This window comes from Convolutriloba macropyga, chromosome 8, assembly GCF_964194025.1.
Source record: "Convolutriloba macropyga chromosome 8, txConMacr16.3, whole genome shotgun sequence".
In the NCBI taxonomy this organism is placed as follows: Eukaryota; Metazoa; Xenacoelomorpha; order Acoela; family Convolutidae; genus Convolutriloba; species Convolutriloba macropyga.
In genome coordinates, this window is record NC_134475.1 from 14,697,997 (window position 1) to 14,716,406 (window position 18,410).

The 18,410-nt window shown below is 36.0% G+C and overlaps 1 protein-coding gene across 13 annotated transcripts in view; it reads left to right on the forward strand.

Moving 5' to 3' along the window:
• Window positions 1-18,410, forward strand: part of LOC142344497 (sodium channel protein 1 brain-like) — a 182,220-nt gene that overhangs the window by 119,270 nt on the left and 44,540 nt on the right. For all 13 annotated transcript variants that reach the window (XM_075396185.1, XM_075396182.1, XM_075396186.1 and 10 more), the window contains exons 16-17: window positions 7,629-7,810; window positions 10,054-10,225. In XM_075396185.1, the coding sequence (XP_075252300.1) occupies window positions 7,629-7,810; window positions 10,054-10,225 (354 nt within the window). The remainder of the gene's footprint in view (window positions 1-7,628; window positions 7,811-10,053; window positions 10,226-18,410) is intronic.

The following is an 18,410-nucleotide window of genomic DNA, read 5'->3' on the forward strand; positions in this document are numbered from 1 at the left end:
TTATTGTAGACTACTTCAAAGCTGTTAATTTTAAAATTGTAGATGGTCATAATCTGATATTCAAATTGATTTGATGTTTCCATAGGCTGACCATAATATTAGGCATACATTGAGAGACTTCGAGGGCAGGGTCAGGGGGTTCGAATACCCCGTTACCTGTTCCCTTTGATCATGGTAAAGGAAATTTTCTTTTTCATTTGTTATGGTTTTTTAACCTGGTCGAAGAAATAAATTCTTTCTTTCATAATTTAACTGGAAACGGAAATAGTTCCTGGCAACTCATCCTGTCAATGTTTATTTTAAATCTTAAGTACCTTGAATTATTTATCTTATTTATTGCATATTGTTTTAAAGTTTTTTATTTGTAATAATCAAATATTTTGTAAAGCCAAACAGAAACCGATCTCATATTGACTGACCACCGGAATCGGGTGTTATAATTCCGATTACATCATAAATCATCAGTTTTTTTTGCATTTTTAGAATCTGAAAATGGACATTACAAAGCATATCTTTATTTTTATCAGCTTTATTCAGACTAAGGTGTCTCATTTAAAATGGAGATTTGTTTTTGTTTCGGACCCCTAGTACCGTTTATGACCCCCCCACTTACAAATTATGAGTCGTTATATAGCCAGCTGCAATGTAGAAAATTGCACGTAACCCTGAGAGTTGTAAAAGATATCATAAATCTTTTACAACTCTCAGGGTTACGTGCTCACTAAGCAGGGGATCAGCAACAGAATAGATCCAAAATTGGTTATGGTTCAAATAATCTAGGTTATGGAGTTACTATTATTATAAATGTATCAAATAATACTTAAGCATAACAAAAGGTCATCAAAAGGAAGCAGACAATCGGCTTGAATCAGTCAATGGTCAATCTGTCCTTCTATAACAATTCTAATATTGGCTGAAAATAATTGTTCGTCTGTGTTGTCAGTTTGACTTATCCACTTTTGAGAGTTATTATTTTCCTTCCTCCCATTCTATTTGAATGGCCATAGATTACGCTCTGATGAGCTGAAGAACCCTATCGAGATTGATGTTTCTAACAACGACAAAAGAATATATATGTACTCAAGATCAATAAAATTTATTTTGCTCAAATTGCCCAATAACCTTGAATGGTGCGACCAACAAAAAAGGCTTGAACCCCCCCCCCCCCCCAGTCACTTAATTTGTAGTATTATGATTTAACCTCATTTCATTAGTCTAACATAAAGATGTTCGGTTTGCTCGCTCGTTCAAACAATCAATCTCGATAATGCGTAATTCTTTGTGTCTGGTATGAACAATTTGTATCTTTCAAAATTCACATCAATAAAATTTGATATGCTTGGCTCGTTTCAAATAACCTACACCTTCCTCTCTTCCGCTTCAAGTCCGTCAGTATCTGAACGAATTAGTTTTAAGTATTATTCTTTTTCTTTTACCTAATGGTGTTAGGACTGGTCATTGATATTGATGCTTTTTCATGATTTGTTATATATATATATATATATATATATATATATATATATATATATATATATATAATATATATATATATATATATATATATATATATATATATATATATACCAGGTTATTTCTGTGTTATCTGTCCCCAAAGCTGAACAAAAATGTAATAATAAAGTCGAGCCCTCGGCTCATCTTTGCCATATCAGAACTCGGATCTTTCCCGTTTATGGCTCCGCAGCTTAGTGTGCCTGATATTTGCACCCCCAGATGCTTAGGCTAAATTATAACAATTCTTTTCTCTGTTATGGAAAAATATTTTGTAACTAGATGGTGCTTATCTTATTTACTTGTGGGCAAAAACGGGAAAGATCGGCCTTGTTTAAATTCGGCATTGATAACTTGATACTTCGAAAAATAGCTAGCAGTCTAAGCTGCTCACAAATTATGGTAATGCCTTAATAGTCGAAATGATCAAATTTAATTTTAATGTTTTGACTTCTCAATGCAACATTAATGAAATGTAATGTTATATCGTATGGAAGCAAAGATAGGAGACAAATGCAATTGGTCTTTTATTTATACCTAACGTCAAACGATTCGAAGTGGGTGCCGTTTTTTCAGCTCTTTTGACACTTTTTTGAAGGTAAATTGGAGTGATCAAAGTCAAATTGGAGTGGTGTTTCTAATCACGCTGAAGCAGTAAACGGAGCGAAAGAGCTCGCAGTCTTAAGGTGTAAAATTTTGTGTAAAATTGTAAACGGCTTTTGAGGTGGAGAGAGAAAACTGCGTTTGAATAAAATTTCGGTTTTTGAGAGTATTTGTTCACGTGCGGTGATTTGACTTCTGTTTTCCATGTTTGCTCGGGTCTTTTGATCGTATTTTTTTTCTAAATGGTTTTCAAAATCGATTCCTAGAAAATGAAAATTCTAAAAAATTCATTGGTTTGTAGCTCAAGACTTGTTGTGCTATGTTTTTTTGATGTCCTAATTGCATTATTGTGATGGTTTAAACGCTATTGATTGTTTAAAAACATGACTGTTTGTTTTTCTTTTTTGACTTGATCGTTAAGTTATACCCTCAAATGCGATTATTTTTTTGACTGTCCTTTGATATTAATCTATATCATTTGGTTTCTTTTCACTGTCGATTTTGTACCAGTGATTTCGTTCCGATGACGGGTGCTGTTTTTCAGATGAATTTTTTTGACTCAAAATTGTTCCTGCATGATTAAATGCTGGTGCAGTACTATTTGACTTGTCCTTGTTTTTTACATTTATCATTTATCGATACACATCTTTGCTTTTATCGTATCAATAAAGTATCAAATATTTTCAAATTTCTGTTTTCAAATTTCTCTAATTCGAAACTGTTAAAACTTATTTGTTCTATGCTATTTTTGGTATTATAGTGTGCTGCGGGCTTTTAAATCATGATTTCTATTGCTTTTAACACGTGACAAGTAATGGAAGTGCAGATGAATGATAGAATTTCCCCTCCTGCTAAAATTTGATACAGCCAAATTTGAAAATTGATTACTCAAATTTTTTTACTCTTTTCTTGATAGGGTTTTATTTATTGTTTTTTTTTTACAGTTGGGTTTGGAGGACAGCTAAAAGGTGAAAAATCCCTGGTATCATCAAGGTTTTGGAGTTGATCGGGATCCATAACGAAGATTGAAGGGAATTGCTTAAAATTGTGTGTGTTTTTTTCTTCATTGTTGTATGAACATTTAACTGAATACATCTTTAGGTGGTTAGTTCAGTACGATAGTGTGTTAGAAACAAACTTTAGTTCTAAAATTTGTGCGTCTTTTCAACGAATTTTTACATTTTTTTTACTTTTTTGAGCAGGTCAACTGCTCTCATTTTTTGCATTTTTTGATATAATTTGCATATCTTGGTAGACATGTTTCACGAACAAGCTATGTTTTCATTAGATATTGTATCATTATTTATGCAGTTATTCAAATTTGGTTCATTAGATTTTTGTAATGAGCTTAACTGTCTCTGGTTATTTCGCTACTAATCTTGGACTCTCCTCTCATAGAGTTTGATTTTTGTTTGGAAACTATCGAATTATTTGATCGGAAAAACATAGATTAGTTCTGAAAAAAAAGATTAGTTCTGAAAAAATACTAGCGCTGATTTTTGTTGTCTAATTGTGCAACTGCGAAGCCTGAAAGATTAGTTTTGTGAATTTGGATATACTTTTGAGGCGGTTGCAATAATTTTTTTTTTGTTTTGTCTACCCATTATTAATTTTTAATTTTTTGTCCGCTGTTCAATTTGTTTTTAAATAACTTTTCCTATTTTTTTTTTGGAATATTTTGATTGTAAATTGTTTCTACTCCGTCAATTTTTTCTCATAAAAGAACTTAGGAACTTTATACCGGCCCTGCTTATTTTCTGTTCCTCCATTTTTGGCCAGCCCATATCTTTTGCCAAGAGATAAAAGGGACATCTCATTTGGACATTGGAATCGAATGCTGAAGATAACTTTTCATTTTTTTATTTCTTAAGGAATTATGGATGTTAAAATTTTCATTTTTTGTCAACTTTTCGTGCCCTTTTACTTTTAAAATACGCTTAGGTACACGAGAATATGGAATATATGTTCTTGTCAGAATTATCGGTTATCAAAAGCATGAAAATAAATTGGTTTTAGCAAAATTAGGCTCAAATCAATAGCATGAAACAGGTTAAAATATCATGTTAAGGTAAAGTTTTCGGAAAAATTCAATTGTTGCGGTATTATTGCTGTATTCATTCTTTATTTTTCTCAACTTTATTTTTTATTCTCCGTTCGAAACTTCTATTCTCGATTTTTTTTTGCTCAATGGCAGACAATCTTTTGAGATTTTTTAAAATTTTCATTTTCTGGAAAAAGGAGGGTTGAAGTTTACAGTTTTTGACACAAAATCAGCTATACTTGCTTCCTTTGCTCAGTTTCTTCCGTCAAAGTTTAATCACAAATTCAAAGTTTCTTCGGTTTATTTCTGATACTTTCATTTTTATGTGCATCTAATTGTCATAAGAAAACTAATGTTGATTGATTTAAGCCAAACGCTCTCACGCTAAGCTGTTGTTTCTGTGAACATGAAATCTCTCACAAAAGTTTCTGTTAATTAATTTATGCTTGAAAGTCAACATCAGCTATTGAGCTTCAAGAAAGCTAGTAGATTTGACTACAAGTTCTAAACCATTAGATGTGTTAGAAATGTAGGTTGCAAAGCATTAGATACGTTAAATATATGTTCTTGAGAAAGCCAATTGCATTTGAAATTGACGAAGCTAAGACATATAACTGGAGAAAAAGCAATAAACGCAAGGCAAAACAAAAACTTGAGAAATTAGGAAAACTGTGTCGAAGCCATAAAAAACTTTAGCGATGATTCACTGAAAAGAAAATAAATGTGCATTTGACCGTAAATGGGATTTTTCATTACTGGAACCCTGATTTGAAAAGGTAATTGCCTATAATGACACGAGAAAAATAAAAAATATTTAGGAAGGAAATTTAAAAAAGGCGCTCTACAATATAAATCGAACTTTTTAGATTGTAAACTTGCCGGTGAGACCAAAACTAGCCTTTTTATTGCTGCTCGTTTTCGAGGAACACAAAATTGTTCCTCATTTTCACTGTAAAAAGCAATTTTTTGCTAAAATATTGATACATAAAATCTATATTTTTAAAAATGCGAACAAAATCACACCCAAATATCAAATGTTCACAATTTTAAGCCTCGATAGCTCCTCGAAAAGGAGAGGAAATGTAAATTAAAAAATCTTTTTATTTTCAAATGTTACGCTCGAGGAGCTTCCTAATGATACCCTTCATGATTCTCTACTATGAATATATCGATTGTCCAAAATTGACTGAATAAAAAATTCCATTTGAGTATATAGTTCCTCCTCCACTAAATGGGGCTGGAGCAACTATGGTTAAGGCAGTTTTTGCAGCGGCCGGTGAGAATTTGGGAAAATTAAGTAAGATGCAACTGGACCTTTAAATTAAAATACAACATTATCATGTTCAAATACCAATGATGTCATCTAGAATAAGTTTTGATTTTTCAAAGTTAATACATTCTTTATCATTCGTTGATGGGTTGGAACATTACGTGCAAACGCACATTACAATTTCTCCTTGTCTGCTAGAAATCTAGTCGCGGTAAAAGTTATGCGCCTTCGGTTTGAACGTTTTTGTGTCAACCTTAATTCCCAACTTTGAGTTGCATTTGTATTTGGGTCAATTTTATTGGGCGACTTTGGCTGAAAAGCTTTTTAGTGTCATTTTATTGTACAAGTATTTGGTACAAATTAAAGCTGACTTGGTTTTCAAAAGGTGGTTATGTTGAGTTATGTTAAATTTCAATTTGTAAAGAATTTGTCGAATGGCGTGTTTCCTGCGTATTATTGTAGGGGCTCATGATGAATTGTTTGAAATATAATCTATAAAAATGTCCTCTAAGTGTACTTTGTTCCCAAAGTACACATTTTTAATAAAATATAGGCGACGCTCTAATTGCCTCAAGTTTGGTTAATCTGTTTTTATAATCGTGGTATTTTCAAAACCATGAAAGTATTGGAAGAATTAAGGCGTGTTTATACGCACATAGTCTCTCGTCAATTTTCTGGCCAAGCGCAGGTCTCGGAAACTGTAATTGTGCGAGTGGTTAAATTGCGCTATTTGCTTGTTCTACATTTTTTCATTGATTGAAATTTAACTAGGACTTGCATTATTGTAGTCATCAAATTTATCTTTAAATCGAAACTGTTAATGTTTCATCTCGTAAACAGACAAAAAACATTTTTTTCTTTTTTAAAAATATTTTTAGCGATATTTTTGCAATCTTGCTATGCAAATTTGAAACAATAGACGTGTATCGGTTTAATTGAAGTCGGAACTTTTGTTTTTTGTTTCCCAAACATCTCTTTTCCATTCCATGTTTAATCTTATAAACACTCTGCAACTGTTTCCTTCACTCCCTGTCGAATATGATGACCTATAATTGGTATTTTTACACCTATATAATGGTTTATATTAATTGTAAATGATAGTCCTGCCTCTTAAAGGGCTATTCAAACTATGAGAGGGGGGAAGGAAACAGTTTCAAAACCACTGATAAGTTGAATGGTCTTCAACTACTACAATTTTTTTAATGTATCCGTTTTAAGAAGGGACCGTCTCTATAATTAAGCTGGCGAGTATAAAATTGGATCGTGTATATTGCTAATATATGCCTAAATAGCCTTACAAGTTAGACATTTTATAAATTCCCCTCAGTTCGCAGAAGAAATTCATGCATCGAATGTAAATTGAGCGGTGATGACAATTTTCATGGAATTATAAATGACAGTATACTATGTTATAGTTTGTTCGAGTGGTAAGAACCCCCTCCCCAGTCCCCTTCTGAAAAGGAAGAAAAAGAAGCGTGAACACGTGAACGACTAAGTCTGTTCACTTCCTTGCCCTCTTTTCTTTCTCTTTCCATCTATCTCTTCTTGGATATCTTCTTTATATCTTCATATCGACTGTGTTAATGTTAATGGCGACATTTGACATGTATTTTGCAGCCCTATATTTTGTGTGCGCGACTACCATTATTCACGTTATCACTAGAAGAATGCTGTAGTAGAAATTGTGAACAATTTCGCATTAAAGTGGAGTGAAATTTAGACAGATAAAGCAGGCGTGTAGATGGGTTCTAACTCCATTATTGAAATCATGACCCAGAACATGTTTAGATTTCTCTATGCGAGCGATCACTTTTTGTCAATCACTGCAGCATCTATACATACAAAGTTGTAGAACAACATGTATCGAGTAATTATTGATCGAATGTATAAAAGAACACTAAAATAGATGCTAGGCTACTACCAAATTACCGGATTATAATATCGTTCAAAAGTCTAAAAGAAGGTTTGAATGTTATAGCCGTGATCAAATTTTGTCAACATTGATCGAAAACCAAGTTTTAATTATTTTTAAATGTCAACGTTAGCTGAAATGAATTGTTTCGGAACGTTTGAGCATGTCTGGACTATGTTGTCTGGAAAATTAGGCGACTATGTCCAAGAACCTCAAGACCACATGCATATTAATGTCTAAGGCCAATTATAATTTCAATATCATAGTTGTTCACATGTGGTGTTTTGTCACAGATGCGCGTGTTCAAATTGGCGCGTTCGTGGGCCACTATGCGCGTTTTATTGGCCATCATTTGGAGTACAATGGGAGCACTGGGAAACTTGACACTGATCCTGGTGATCGTCATCTACATTTTCGCTGTTATCGGGATGCAGCTGTTGGGCGATGGGTACACACAGACCAAATGGGACGAACTGTGAGTTTTCAAAAATTTTAATAAAACTTTAGTTTAGTTTGAAGACAGTTAACTTTCTATAAATTGAAGCGGGTACTAAACTCATCAACCTGCAATTTGGCACCAGATTCTTTCTAGTTATCTAATCCTTTATCTAATTTTATTAGTTGCACTCGAACGAACTTCGAAGCAATTATTGTAAACGTGTGTATATTTTTTATGCAAAATTTTTGCTTTACCGTTTTCTCTAGAACATTGTGTCGATTTCGCTTCTTGAGTAACTTTTCAAGCTTGAATTTTTTGAGTGATTGAAATTGCTTTAATTCAAGAAATTCAGTCTGTTGCTGCAATAAAAAATAGTTGCTACAACAAAAATAGATACCTGAACGTGGGCGGTGGTGTGGCTTAGTGGTTAATGGAACTCATTCTTATCGTGGAGCGCGGGGGTTCGAAACCCAGCTGTGTCGGAGGTTTTTGCACCCATAAAAGTTTCTCAAGCCTATACCCCTCTCTAAAATCTATCGCCCTGACACTCGTTTGAGAGCAGTTCGCTTTTCAGTCCCAATGGAAGTGGGAGGGGCAGCTATGTTGTGAATTAGCGAATCACTATTGATACTTATTAAGATTAAAATTTTATAGTAAAAACAGCGACTCTGCTATAATACTCATGCAAGAACTATTGTAGAATATGTAATTTTGATATGCGGTTCTGCTCCTAAAACAGACCTCTCAAAAATAGTTTGGTTCATGGAAGAGTTTATCGTCTAATAAGCTCTTTTAAGTTCTTTTGAGTTTTGTTAAGTTGCTTTTTTAAGCTTTTTTCGTTTAAAAAACTTTTTTGAAAAGTTCCAATAAATTCAGCATTTTGTCACTGAGAATGTGTTGCTGAATGTGTTTTTGATTATTTTTGAGAGTAGGACTTACGCGGACTTTACCTCCGTTTTTTGCTTTTAAGTTAATTAATAGCCGCAGTCAGCATCTCAGCGGCTATTATTTAGGCGCTTCCTTTTTTTTTCAATTCGCTTTTCCTTTTGATATTGTTTTTCGTTTTACATAAGTCACGATTTTCGCGCTTGACTTGTGACTTACTTCACTCACTGTTTCAACTGAATGGATTTTAAATTCTTTCACTCATTGATTTACGCAATGCAGTGAATACGGTCGATGTCAAAAGAGCAAAATGAAAAGAAATGGGATAAACCAATAAAGCCGGGTCATTAGGTCATAGTGCATCTAATTATCAAAGTTCATTAGAGCGATTGCTAGCTGATATTAGTATTAAGCTTGATAGCATTAGGTTTAAAAACTGAGTTAAGTATAGTTTTAGAATCTAATTGAAACTGCCCACCAAATTAGAACACTTTTTGAAACTTTGAAAAATGCCCACCAAATTAGAACTTTTTTGAAACTTAGAAAAATTTCTTTCAATTAAATCTTTTTGTTCTTATGTTTCAATCACAATGCAAGTCAAGGGCGTCAACGGCAGCTATTTTCCGGCTGGCTATGTGTACATTATTGGGATCTTTTCCGTGTGCCTCCTAGCTTAGTGGGTGCATGTTATTTGAGTCCTTCAGACTCACGTGCCATATATTTACATAATCATTTACTATGTAAATTCACGTGCTCTGTAACTGAGTGGTGCATATCATACTGAGCTGCACAAACGGAAAACATCCCATTATAGATAAAACTTTAATAAAATTTTAGATGTTTTGTTTATTTTTGTAACCCATTTTCGACCGTGAAATGATTTTGCTTTCTACAAACATTTTTCCCTGCGAGAGCTCAGATGAGTTGAACTACTCTTATGGTTGTTCTCTCCAGGCACTGAATTGTTTATTACAATCTGTATTTTATGAAAAAAGAAATTCAAATACTTTTGACCTTGGGTAAATCGCCTAACAATGAATTTTGTAAAGAAAACAACGGGTCTGTTAAGTGCAGTAACCGACAACTCTATTAGAAATTGCGTGATGTGCGATTTGATTCTGTTGAGATCTTAGCAGGTCATTTTGGCTATCATTTTCGATCATTACTCTAATTTTCAGCGCAGAGTTAGATGTGCAATGCTTTTTTTTAGCAAAATCAGAATTGAGCTTATAAAATTCAAAGTACGCTAAAGTGGTTTTCTTCCCTTCTAAAGATCTGAAGAAATTTTTGCCCCCCCCTCCCCTTTTTTGAAGAAGTCCAAAGAAGCCCCATATCCCCCCGCCTTTAGTTAGTGAGCATTTCGTCTCATGTTAGTGGGTTATGTTTATTTTCAGAGGTGACCCTGTGCCCCGGTGGAACTTCAGCAACTTCTTCCACTCCTTCATGATGGTGTTCCGCATCCTGTGCGGAGAGTGGATTGAGGCACTGTATGACTGCATGAGGGCTAAGGGGGAAATACTCTGCATGACCATCATACTCTCCACACTCATCATTGGAAACTTCCTCGTTAGTTTATTACGTAACATTACTACTTCCGCGCTCAAGTTCATGTGTGTTTTATGCCAAATTTGTTTAGGAGGAAAATGTATATTGAGGAAGACTATTGACAACGTGTTTCAAAACGAAGTAATCTAATGTGCTCAATTTGCAAACATGATTTATTTCCCATTCATAAATGAACTAGATTATCTATTAATTTTGCGCATTGTACACTCATATTAACGGATAAAAAATCACATACTTCTCTTAGTCAAACAAGGAGGATGGGTGGATCTATTCTGCCCCCCTCCCCCACTGTTATATCTTTTATTACTGAATAAGTTAGGATTCGCGGTGCGAATGCTTTGTGTTAAGAATTGAGTAGCAAGTGCTGGTCAAATACACAATTACTTGTGTATCGTGAATTATGTTTATTGGAAACGCGACGCGGATCCACTGCTAAGATTAACTTAGGGTTATGAAGAGCAAATGCAGAGTAACTTGAATTCAGATTGACTAACTGAGATTATGATTACTAGTAATAAATCGATATGAACAAAATATGAAATAATTTAGTAGACTATCGGGAATATTAGTATAGGTGAATAAATAGAAGTCATAACTTTTAGTTTATAAAACACATGATATAATTATATATATAGAGGGTAAATAATTTAGTACACATAAAGGTTTCGATATATATTTAGGTATCCATATGTATCACATTTCCCTCGTGACAAAAAAAATTTTAATGTATTTACAATTTTTAGTATCTGCACAAAACATGAAATTGAATGAGACGAACATAATTTAACTCAAAATGTAGAGGTACTACTATTGTTAAATAGTTGTGTAAATGTAAAGCGAATACGCGTCATAATTTAAGCGTGTGAAATGAATACCTTGTACTGAATAATTTAAATGCACAAACAGAAATAAATGGATTCGCAGGGCGAATACTGAAAGAAATTAAAGGCTAACAAATAAGGATGAACTGTAATGAATTCAAAGTAAAATTAACATTATATTTGGATCAGCAGAGCGGGAACCAGACTAAATAAATGAATGCAGTTTGAGACAGTTTTACTAAGTTTTTGAATTTAAATTTCATTTTCAGCATCCCACACCGACATTTCTCGTTCTTGCTCATATTCGAAATATCGAACTCTGGGATCCGGTGGTGAAACTTGTCCCAATTGTAAGTCGGGTCTGGGAGGTGACGGGATTCGAGATTGTTCCGCCGTTTGTATGAGGGTTACCACCGAATCGGACTGCTTTGTTTGTTTCTTCTCTTTTTTATTCTTGCGCTTCTTTGGTTGAGTAGAACTTGTTGAAGCTAGAGAACTTGTAGGAGAGATGTCAGCATCTGTGAAGCCGTAGAATTGGGGTCGATTGCGCTTGCGGCCTTTTGTTTGGTCGTCCTGTGTCTGTGCGGGGGGTACTTGTGATGTAGGTGTAGGTGGGGCCGGTACAATTGAAATGAGAGGCTGGTTTTGAGTTGAGACGTCTTCTTGGATATCAGCTGTGGGGACATTAAGGCGTCTTTTGAATTGTGGTTTATTCGGCTTGCGGACTGTTAGTGCACGCGAGACATTTGAATTCACAGAGGATACTACTGATGTAGTATCACGTTGGCGATGTCTGATCTTGATTTCGCCCCTCTTTTGTTTCTTAAGATCGTTACTATGCTTCGCGATCTTAAACTCTGTGGTTTTTTCGTAAGGGGCAGGGCGTCGCTGGGCATATACCCACAAGTTGGTGGATCGTTCTGCTTTAGTCCCAAATTTTGCGAGATCACTATCTCGGACTTTCACTGGAGTTCTGCCAGGCTCGTTAATTATCGTCGTTGTTGGTGACGATTTGGTGACGAAGGATCCAGGTTTTAGCACTTCGTACAGGCCCGCCAGTTGTCGTTTTGCTCTTTTCTTTTGCGGTAATTTGCGAGCCAGTTTGACGTTAAGGGACTGTTCTGTCCTGGGGATAGGGTCTGTGATCTGCGGATGCGTTATAAAGCGGGACTCTTTGATGTCGGACTCCCGATAGCGTTGTCCTGCGTCTAAGGAGGCCTGGCACATCTTCTGCTCTATCTCAATGTCACTTCTGTTGGCACTGATCCATCCATTTTCGTCGAGCAAATCCTCCGCAGAAACTGTCTCAGCATCTAAATAGTGATTAACAATTTTTTCATAAGTTAGATTTTGACTTGATGGAAGTGTGCTAATATTCCGTAAGGGAGTATTTGCAGGGCGACCGAAATGAGCTTCAAAAGGTTTTATCTTTGTTGTTTTCTGCTTAGTTAATCGTAGATCAGAGACTATTTGTTTTATTGCTTTAGCTGTGGAAAATGTATCTTTATTTTCGGCTTTCATGCAGGCTAAACGTCTTTTAATTGTTTGGATCATTCGCTCCACCAATCCAATAGCTCTATGATCACCGACCGGAGCGTCGAGAATGTCGATATTATTTTCGTTACAATAATTTGTAACTTGTTTACCTACAAGACAAGTTGCTTGGTCTAAGCGTATCGTTCGCGGGATTCCATGAGTATATGCATAATCACGAAGAAATTTTACTACCTTTACCCCATTAGCATTTTCGAATATTCTAACAGTTGGATATTTTGAATAACGGTCAATACATGTTAAGAAGTAAATGTCTTTGTCTTTATCATTAATTATCGGACCCCCAAAATCAATCTGTATTTCTTCGTTTGGTTCTTGACAAGCTTTGTGTGGGTGCCATTTAGATTTTGGTATAATAGGTTTCAGATTCTTACCAATATCCGTACACGGGGCGCAATCGGATGTTCTTGCTAAAATTTCCCTATGCATGTAGGGCCACCATGCATATTGAGAGAGAGATATCATCCCCCAACTACCCGGGTGCGTCATGTGAATGGATTCGAGCACCGCCTCCTTAATAGAATTCGGAATGGCCACACGTTGGTCAACACACAGACACCCAGATTTCACGTGTAGATCCTTCCAGAAGGAGTGGATGTATGTGCTCACTTCTTTACAGCGGGCCTCGTCATCCTGCATTACACAATCGCGGATCTCTTTCAACACCGCGTCTTTGCTTGTGAGTACCGCCAGGAAGGATTTAGTGAAGAGTTGGTTTAGGTTGTTTTCGAATACCTCTTCCCGTGAAAGCTCAATGTCATAGTCCTCTGGTGATGATGATGCTTGGGTGTTGCTGGGTCCGGCTCTGGTAGATGAAATGGGGGTGGATTGGGTGCGAAATGTCACTCTTGGGGTGTGTGGTGAAGTTGATGGGTTGCTTTGTGGTGCCTCTTTTGCTGACATGTTGATATGAAGTACTTGTTGTGTGGAGCTAGCTATCAAATTGCAATTAGAATTTTGCGACTGGATTCGCGATGCGGGTGTGGTATCAGATTGAAGCAGTTGATTTGCACGGCAATTAAATCTAGAAATGAATTCAGAATTGTAATTGTTTACTTGTGCTCGAGGAATGAGTGAATCAATTGAGGCATTCGAATTATGCGCGCTAATTTTAGCAGGTTTGCAAGAGTGGACTCGCGTCGGGTGTACTTGTTGCTTAGTTGCTTATAATTACTAGTTATGTGCCGCTTTTGGAAAGGAATTTTATTTGCGTTACTAAATAAAGATGTAATCGCGTCGCGAATACGGGAAATTGTTGCTACCATAAATTCCTCATCATATTGATTGACACTTTTAGCGTTCTGATTTGGTTGTCGCGAAATATAATCAACTAAGCCCATTCGGGTACCAGGAATATGTTCAATATTAAAATCAAATGGTAACAAACGGTCAATCCATCGTGTTAATCTACTGTTGTAAGATTTATTAGAGCGGTGTGATTTTAAGACGGAAAGAAGTGCTTTGTGATCTGTTAAAACTGTGAAGGTTTTCCCAAATAGATAATATTTAAAATATTCAATGGCCCAAACCACCCCAAGTAATTCGAGTTCATTTACACTATAACGTTCTTCATTGCTATTAAGAAAACGAGATGCGAAAGCTATTGTTTTCCACCCTTCGCAATCTAATTGTTCGAGTGCAGCGCCTAAACCTTGGCGGGATGCATCACATTTGATGCGCGTTTCCAGTGTTGGATTAAAATGAGTATTTTCCGTAGCGTTTGCAATAACAGTTTTGATATGTTCAAAATGTGATTGATGATTCTCATTCCAAATAAATTTTTCGTTTTTCTTTAATAAGGGTCGAAGAGGGTGACATATTTTGGCAAGATTAGGTATAAATTTGCTTAGATGATGAACACTACCTAAAAATGACCGTAATTGTTTCAATGTTTTTGGGGCTTTAATTTCCGCAATTGCCGCTGTTTTAGATTCGATAGGTTTAACACCACTTTGTGAAAATGTAAAACCAAGCCAATTTATTTGATGTTTTGCGAAGTGGCATTTGCTTAAGTTAATTCTAAGATTGTCTGCTTCAAGTTTTTGGAGACATTTGTATACGTATTTGAGGTGCGATTCCTTTGCTAACTACGATTATGTCATCCAGAAAACAGTATGTGTTAGTCAGCCCAACCAATGTGTAATCCATTGTCTTTTGAAACTCGGCCGGCATATCTGTAAGGCCATAAAATCCCGTTTTAAAACGATACGTACCCGTTGCTTCGCCGCAAATGATATTAAAATTACAGTGGCGTGCCGTATCGGGATGTAGCTTTAATTGACTATAGGCGTATTTTAGATCGATTGCTGAAAAATATACATTATCTCCCAGATTTGAGTTATTAATATGTTGTGAAATTGAATCGATGAGGCTATCTATGTTTGGCATTTGATACTTGTTTTTGTGGATCGCTTTGTTTAATATTTTCGAATCAAGAGCTAATTTTACAGATTTGTCCTTTTTGACCGTAATTACAATGGGAGAAATGAAGTTTTTATCCGAACATTCTTGTAATTTTTCAATGTGTCCTTGTTCAGAAAGTTTCTTTAGTTCGGCGGATGCTTTGTCTAACAAATTTATAGGGACACGTCGGCCTTTTTGATGTGATGGGGTATAATGTTTGTGGAATTTTGAACGAACTGTATGTACTTTAGACTTACCAATTCTGGAGATTAAGTCGGGGTAATCAATAGCAATCTGTTTTTTGATTGGGCAATATTCTTGATCTACCTGATTGATTGTTACTTGATTACCTGATTGATGTATTGAAATTCCAAGAGCTGGAAACAAATCTCTACCCAATAGAGAGCGATATCCGTCCGCCACTACTTGAATTTCGATTGGATTCGCGTACCAATTGCTGCTTTGAATGGAAGTTTGGAGGATGCCCACCGTGTGAATAGGTTCATTTGAAAATGTTTTCAATTGTTTAGGATTCGCTTCGCGTATCCACTTTGATTTTGGATCATGGGAAATGATTGAGTTCGCCAAGGATTCATTGATTATTGTACATACGCTGCTCGAATCCACCAAAACCTTTGTTGGTGTATTGCCGAGAGTTACAGGAAGGTTGGTTGCGTCCACCGAAGTTGCGGAATCTGTTGAAGATATGACTGCTACACAGTTATCTTCATCTGAAGAATAGTTTGACTCCAAATCGGGATCAAAATTGGCCGAAATTTGATTGACATCTTCATTTTGATCGTCTTTTTCTACGTTATTGACTCGCGGTCTAGGTTTTGGGTACGAATTGGGATCTTTAGGTTTGCGACAAACCTTTTCGAAGTGGTTCTCAATACCACAGTTATTGCATCTTTTTCCCCGAGCGGGACATTTATTGCGATGGTCGGAGGTCCAGTTAGATCCACAGAAATGACAGGTTGTAGGCTTTTTCCGTGCGGTTGTATTCATATTGGAGAAAGGGGTAGCATTTGCGATACGTGTCCGTTATACTTGGTTAACCGTTGACTGTGATTCAGTTTTGCTTGCGTTCATTTTTAGTTGGTTGAGTGTACCCATCTCAATATTAATTGCTATTGCCAATGCTTTTTCTGGGTCTACTGTTTCTTTAAGAAGTTCCTTCTGAATGTCTTCATTTTGCATATTCGCGATAAAGACATCCCGGATGATAGTGTCCCCTTTATCTCCTAGGTCACAGTTTTCCGAAAGTTCTTTGAGATGTCCATAGAACTTCTCAATAGGTTCTCCCTTTTGTTGTTTTCTTGTGAGGAAGAGGTATCTATCGAAGGTTATATTATGGATCCGAATGAAGGTTGTATTTAGAACGTCCCAAAGATCCTTCGTTGAGATTGTTTCGAGGTTAATGGTTGAATTTTTTGAGTTGAATACACGGCGCCCCTCCATGCCTAAGCTCAAATACATCAGAGAGGATGCTTTTCGATCACATAACTTCCATGGTTTGTCACCACAAAGTACGCCGATTGTCATGACACGTTGACATTGGTTTTTCCACGCTGTTTTTGCCTGCTCATTGCGGGTACGTCGGTCTCGTTCTGATTGCGCCGTCGGGTTGTCCACTGCATCCTCATATGCTGGTTCAGGAGGCAGGAGTACATGTTCTGGAGGGTCTACCAAGAGAAGGTCCACTTCAATTCCTTCTCTAGCGAGGATTGCGAGTTTCAATTGTATTCTCCAAAACTCCCAGCGAATTGGGGGTTCTAGTGTCGCCTTTTCCCAAAAGGGTTGAATTCCAAGTGGGGACTTGCCGCTGTCCTTTGTCGCTGACTGCGCCATGTTATATCTTTTATTACTGAATAAGTTAGGATTCGCGGTGCGAATGCTTTGTCTTAAGAATTGAGTAGCAAGTGCTGGTCAAATACACAATTACTTGTGTATCGTGAATTATGTTTATGGGAAACGCGACGCGGATCCACTGCTAAGATTAACTTAGGGTTATGAAGTGCAAATGCAGAGTAACTTGAATTCAGATTGACTAACTGAGATTATTATTACTAGTAATAAATCGATATGAACAAAATATGAAATAATTTAGTAGACTATCGGGAATATTAGTATAGGTGAATAAATAGAAGTCATAACTTTTAGTTTATAAAACACATGATATAATTATATATATAGAGGGTAAATAATTTAGTACACATAAAGGTTTCGATATATATTTAGGTATCCATATGTATCACACCCACTCACAGTGTTTTTTATGACCCCCAGTTACAAATTATATGTTGTTATATATCATGTTACTATGTAAAAAAAAATAGCACGTGCGTCGGGGGGTCATAAAAAATTTATGCTCACTAAGCTGGGGGGGGGGGCGGTGTTCGCACATTGTTCCAACCCCCTCAAACAAAATAAAGTCGAGTTCGAGCATATAATACTTTTTGTCACAGATGCGTACCATCATTTGTGCAGTGATGCTCCTGCCAAAAATGATTGTGTTGATCAGTAAAGGTCGGGGTCTTTCCCATTGTAGACCCAGCCTAGTGGTCAGATAACCTATAGCCCCCCCCCCCCCCGCAATCATGGTAAATATACTATAATGGGGACTATAATTTCATGGGGGGGGGCTATAATGAGAAAGACCCAACGTCAGAATAATTACATTGTTTTTATTAACATAAACTGGAAAAGTGGATTTCTGAGATACTGTGAAATCAAAATTTTGATTATTCTGCTATTAATTTGGTCCACTCGTTGTTTGACGGTCTTCAGGATCGACCATTGATGCCTCATGGGAAGATTTGAAGAAAAGTCTGGCCACTACTAGTGACCAGAAAATTAATTGAAAATTGAAGTCTCGTTTTGCTTTAGAAAACCAAATCAAATTGAAAAAGTCTTCTCAAGGAGCGTTCCAGTTTTTCAATGATGCACTTTTTGTATGGCTCGGCGAAAGAATTCCGTCAGCCAACATCGCCAAAATCGACTTAACAAAAAAAGTCGAATAATGTATAGTTCCTAATTCCTAAGTACGTTTTGGGGGTTGGATCATTAACAATTTTGCCGCTCTTATTTTGAGTAACTGATGCGTAATTGTTGCCCAAAGGTTACCATGTTAACTAACTAGTTCGTTATTTTGTTTGTGAGAGTAGATTGAAATCAACAGACCCAACGAAAAAAGGGCGTTAAAAAGTAAAATTTGCTAATTTAGCCGACAGGTGAAAACATCAATAAAATCAAAAAGTGATTATATATGGTTAGTTTTCCAGCCTAGGAAAACAAAAATTTTCTTGAATATGAAAATTAAGAATAGGAACAATGTCACTAGTCGCAATAGGAACATCTCAGCATATACAAGAACGTGCAAAATAATGGGTTTTTTAACTCAAGAT